At 33.2% G+C, this 5,642-nt stretch overlaps 1 protein-coding gene across 1 annotated transcript; it reads right to left on the bottom strand.

Moving 5' to 3' along the window:
- Positions 1-1,386: 1,386 nt before the first annotated feature.
- LOC309475672 (uncharacterized protein) lies at positions 1,387-4,938 on the bottom strand. Its single transcript, XM_082138586.1, has 3 exons — positions 4,857-4,938; positions 2,949-3,272; positions 1,387-1,701 (listed from the first exon to the last, which is right to left on the bottom strand). Exons 1-3 carry the CDS (start codon positions 4,900-4,902, stop codon positions 1,415-1,417), a joined length of 657 nt encoding a protein of 218 aa, XP_081994712.1. The 5' UTR covers positions 4,903-4,938; the 3' UTR covers positions 1,387-1,414.
- Between the last annotated feature and the right edge of the window lie 704 nt (positions 4,939-5,642).

The raw sequence follows: 5,642 nt of genomic DNA, 5'->3' as shown, positions 1-5,642 counted from the left end.
ATTCATTGTGTCACTGGTGTTACTGTCTTTTTTTTTTCTGTCACATTAAATACAATGTCACATGTGACATAGTAATAATGTTACATCCATTTAATTCTGCTACACTCAAAAGTTAAGATTTAAAGGATTGCATCATTACTTGATTTTAACTGGTTTTCAAATATTTTCATTGTTATAGCAAATAGATGGTAGCGCAGATGAACTAACCTCATTCAAGCAAACCTTTAACAAACCTGATTAAAATGAATAAAACATAATCTCCTTATTTGTTGCATTATTATTATTTTTCGGTAACTCTGTCTACATGTGCTGATTATTATAAATCATATAAATTATAAATAATATTTCATAAAAACCTTTAATATTGCCAAAGAAGTAAGGTAACACCAGTGACAAAAAAAAAAAAAAAAAATGGTACATGCGGTCTTTAAATAAATATACAAAAAATATAAAAAATCATTAAGCTGTCATTTATGTGCATTCATAAAGTCAAAGGGTAGTATAATAATGTGGTGTAAGTTTAAATGTTAGAAAAAGAAATACATTTTAAGACATCTTGCCATACCAAAAGTGGACGTTTCTGTAGAATGACCCTACTATTTTATCTGTATAGTTTGATATCGTTTGTGCATTTGTATAGATAGATATCCATACATCCATCCCTCATCCAATCATCCTTCTATTATAGATCAATATCATGGATAGAGATATATGAAAGGGCTACACAGTGGCCAGAGGTGTCTTACCCGGACATTTACTCGTAGACGTACCGGTAAGCCAGTGAATGATTTTACTTCGTTTTTGAAAGTAAACATCTTTAAAGGTATATATGATGTCTTATAATATACATTATAATATACATTATAATATATTTAACCCCAGTGGGTGGGGTTGTTACACTAATTTGACGCTGGGAGAATGAATGGACATGTTTTTAAATTGACCAAATTAAGTTTGTTGATCTATGGCAGGCAGGGCAGACATATAATTACTTGACATGTTTAATCTTAGTGATTTCTTAAGTTATTCACGACTGCCGGCTGTGTGCGGACGTTGTTTTGTGACACTATTTTGTATTGAAGTCTAGTTTATTTTCCCCTAAAAAGGGGCGGTGACGAAATTGACAGTTAAGTTCCCGGATGTGCCGGTAGTAAGTTTAACCCCACGTTAGGTTGTGCCCCGCGCTCCCTAACATTATTCTCTGCTGCCTGTACTTTACTCCTTGCCATAGCATATCAAAAGTAAAACACATTCTTTGTTTTGCAAATATTTAACATTAAAATAATGTTTAGGCAATTTAGTGCAGGCCTAAACTTCAGTGTTAATTTCAGCATCTAAATTATTCACCGGTGATCCCAGTCTAAATATGATAATAGAATCAAACAGAATTTTACAAATTTATGGAAAGTTTGAGCTACTTACCAACAGTAATATTGAATTTCTTGTGTAATATCATACTTCTGGTGGTGAATTCATAATTTCCAGACTGATCGATTCGGATGTTACTGATGGTGAGGTCTCCAGTTTCACCATTCCGATAAATGTTTCTCCATTCCTTGACATCAGGGCCGTTTAAGCGTGGAATGGGGATGACTTGATCTTCAAACTTCCACACTATCAGATCATCTCCCTGTATATCAGTAACACCAGTGTGTAGAGTAATATTATTCCCCTCCACCACTGATACTGACTCCACATTACCTGTCATAGTAACAAACATAGAGAACAAACAGGAACAGTGTAAAACAGAGATTATTCTTATAATGCTGTAAGTAGTATACAATAAGGTCTAGAAGTCTGAGATCACACTGAAAATCTGACTATATTAATGCAACTGTAATCAACTGAATTTATTTAAAATAATTTATTCATGCATTTATATATAAGTTTTGAAATAATTTATAGGACATTAATTGTCCGAATATATTTGCCCACATGTATAATACACATAACATTTATTATAATAATATTTCATTATAAAATGATAAATTTGAGTAAAAAAAATTCAGCTTAAAAGTTTATCTTCCTCCAGGGGGCGCTTCACGGCTCAGATTTATATTGAGACACATTCAAATATGAGAATGATATTACATTTGCACAGTAATAGATTAAACATTCAGGCTAAATGTATTCATTCCAAGGATTGGCACCTGATTGTGACACTGCAAAAATAATGTGTTTTATGATTCAGATTCTGCACTATATTTCAAATAAGTAATGTAACATGGGCATCATTGATCATTTGACTCTTTGTACAGCTGGTGCCTGAAGCTAAAGATGCTCTCAAGACATTTTGGCACCATAAAATAATCCCCAAACAGCTGTAAATATCAAACAAAAATATTATATATAATTTAACGTGATTTGTTTACTTTTTGTAAACTACATTGGCACAATAAGAGATGAAACAGTCAAACATTCTTTGCGAGCGGGCGCAAAGTTTCTCGGAAGTCATTCTGATCCAGATTCAACTTTTTGAAAATATTTTTCAATGCTTTTGCGTTCTTTCAGAAAATGTTTGCTTAGCATCACCTGAGAAACTGTGTTCGATCAAAAAGAGCTTTTGACTGGTTCATCTCTTATTGTGCCAATGTAGTTTGCAAACAGTAAACCTACCTACAGGTAGCATTTTTTCCTTAAAAAAAATAGGATATTTATGTCTTGGTTTTGTTAGTGAAACCCTGAACCCCATACAACACTGAACCACATTTATCTTAATAAAATATGCACACTATTTTTAATTATCACCTTATTTTTCAATGAAAATAACAAGAACCATGATTCTTTTTTTATATATTTCACTTTTTACACATTATTCTCTTAACTTACACTCATAGCTGCTGTTTTGAAGAGTAAACCTCTGATTATTCCACATCTTCTAAACTGTTCTCAGAAAATTATTCTAGATTTGAATCCAGTTATCAGATTGTAAGACTTGAGTTACTCACCATGGACAGTAACACTGAATATTTTGGATATCTCAGTTGTGCTCTTGATCTGTAGTTTATAGAGTCCAGCATGGTTAGTTCTGGTGTTTGTGATGGTCAGAGATCCAGTCTGATGATCCAGCTTCAGACGGCCTTTGAATCTCTCATCATCACCATCAGATGTAGAGAAGCGTCCATCTGCTTTATTCATCTTAGCTATGAATTCACCACCAAACCACCACTCAACTGTATCATCTTCTGGTATTACAGTATGAGGTTTTAGAGTGACAGAATCTCCCTCCATCACTGACACTGTCACATCAACTTTCTTAACACCAAAAACACCTGGTGCGGGAAAAGATAAATAAAAGATGTTAATTCTTGATCAATCCATGCATTTTTCTGCAGTGCAGCAAATGTTACAGTGAATGTGAGGATATCCTTATGTGAGGATATTGTTTTAAATGTAGCCTACATCCATTTCACACTTACATCATTGTGTCTCCTGAAAATTAAAAATGACGTGACTTGTGATTTCAACATAAAACACAAATTGTAAAAAGATCACATGCAACACTCAAACAAAACACACTAAATAAATAAGTAAATCAAATTAAAAGTACAGCTTGGATGCACTGAATTCAAAAAATGCAATGAACTTAAATAAATTGTTATTGTTAAAATATTAAATGTTTCTTATACTGGAATAGCATTATTCAGATAATTTATTATCCATAAAAAATGTTTTAAAGTTCTTCACAGATAGGGGAGACCCGAGAGTGTTGTAAATTGGGGTGAGTTCAAACATCATTAGTTTAACTTAGAAATGAAGAACAGAGTTTAATCACAGTCATACATGAGCAGCAGCATCCTCAGATGACAGAAGAAGTTGTGAGTCACAAAAAAATATAGCCTATAAAGAATTTACAGAAATAAAAAACAGGTTTGAGGTAAAAGTAAAATTTCAGGAATTGCTCAAAAATAGATCTGCAAATGTTTTGCGAGTGAAAAAAAAAAGCATAACATTAATTAAGGCTAATTTTATCTCCCATCTCATATTTGTTTCCATCACAGTCTATTTGTTATATATTTGTTACAAATTGTAGTGTTTTGAATTCAGAATTTTACCTTTTTTTTTATTTTTTATATATAATAATATTTTTCAAAATATTTTATATGAAATAAAGGTGGATTTTGTATTGCATAATATTTAGAAAGGAAAACTTAGCACAATAATTCAAACCAACCGGTTTCAGGATCATGCAGAAACAACAGCGCTCGATCTACTTTTGAGGCAAATAGTGATAATAATGAGCTTGATGAAGATATGCAAGTTTTCTATTTCTGGTGTAGACTAAATGTCTAAAATTAATGACGAAAACGTTTTTTAAGTAATCCATATTAATATATGTTTCAGAGACATCTGACTGGATAAATGATAAGAAGTTATTAATGTGCACCTGCTGTTGGTCTATTCTGAGCCGCACCCATAACCGACCGACAGGAAAGAGACACTTTTATGCCGATTTACTTGTGATTTTTATTTTGTATTCCGCTAAAACAGTAGCCAATATTCATGAGCTTATTGTTGTTGTTATTATTATTATTATTATTCACACACCAAAAAACGTTTACATAAAAATTAAAAAGTTTTTTGCAGAATATTACAGGTCGCCGCCCTCTTGTGTTCACTACCAAATAAAGACACACACGAACAACAAACAAAAATACCCTTATAATGGCGTTGTCACTTTCACACTGATTTATCACAACGTCTATTGGAGAAAAGTTATAACAGTTTTTTTAAGAAACAAAGGTGATAGGCTACAAGCAAATTAGATGACAAGAGCAAATGCGCATTTTCTGTTTCTGAATTAATTAAAACACTGAATTAAAAGTGTTGAATTAATGAAAATAAATGTGACTCACCGTCCACTAGCAATAAAGCCCAAAAAAAGAGGGAAAGGTTCCTCATCCTGATGTTGGTTCTGGCCGCATCCAGAAGGGACACAGAAAGTGATACAGGAATCAGGATATTGATGACTCGTAGCAAACCGACCAGGTCACGCGATTTCTGCGAAAGAATGAGTCACACTATTTCAAAGCGGTCCAAACAGTCTATTGCCCAACGGATAAGAAAGAAATAAAGCTCTAAAATAGAGCGTGACTGCAGTTGTGAGGTCCACATCAGTCTGTCACTGATGATGCTGGTATGTCTAAATGCAAGGGCTTTGAAAATATTAAAAATGTTGAATTATTTGAAATGTTAACCTAATAAGACATAACAACACACCAAAAATACACAAAAGTGTCCCACAATAAATTAAGTTACAAGCCATGCTCAGTTTTCTTAAAATATTTTTAAGGCCTATATTTAGTTTAATACCTTAATTACCATAAACAAGAAAAAACAGTCCTGCTGGACTGGCCACTTGTTGTTTCCTCTGCCTATGGCCCAAGATGCTGCACAGACCTATAATGTGAAAGCGGTATGGAGAATTGATGGATGGATGGATGGATGGATGGAAGAAAAATAATGCAGAATGTCACAAAGTGATTAATCCAATATTTGGCAATTAAATACCAGAATAAAGCAGCGTTTAAATAACTCTAAGAACATTAAGGGTCAGTTTGTCACGGTTCATGAATTCACTGGCTCGCTCTGTGTGTGTGTGTGTGTGTGTGTGTGTGTGTGTGTGTGTGTGTGTGTGTGTG

This window comes from Leuciscus leuciscus (genome assembly GCF_965113295.1).
Source record: "Leuciscus leuciscus genome assembly, chromosome: 15".
NCBI lineage: Eukaryota > Metazoa > Chordata > Actinopteri > Cypriniformes > Leuciscidae > Leuciscus > Leuciscus leuciscus.
The sequence above is the reverse complement of the archived record's forward strand: the minus strand, read 5'-3'. Positions and strand labels throughout refer to the sequence as shown.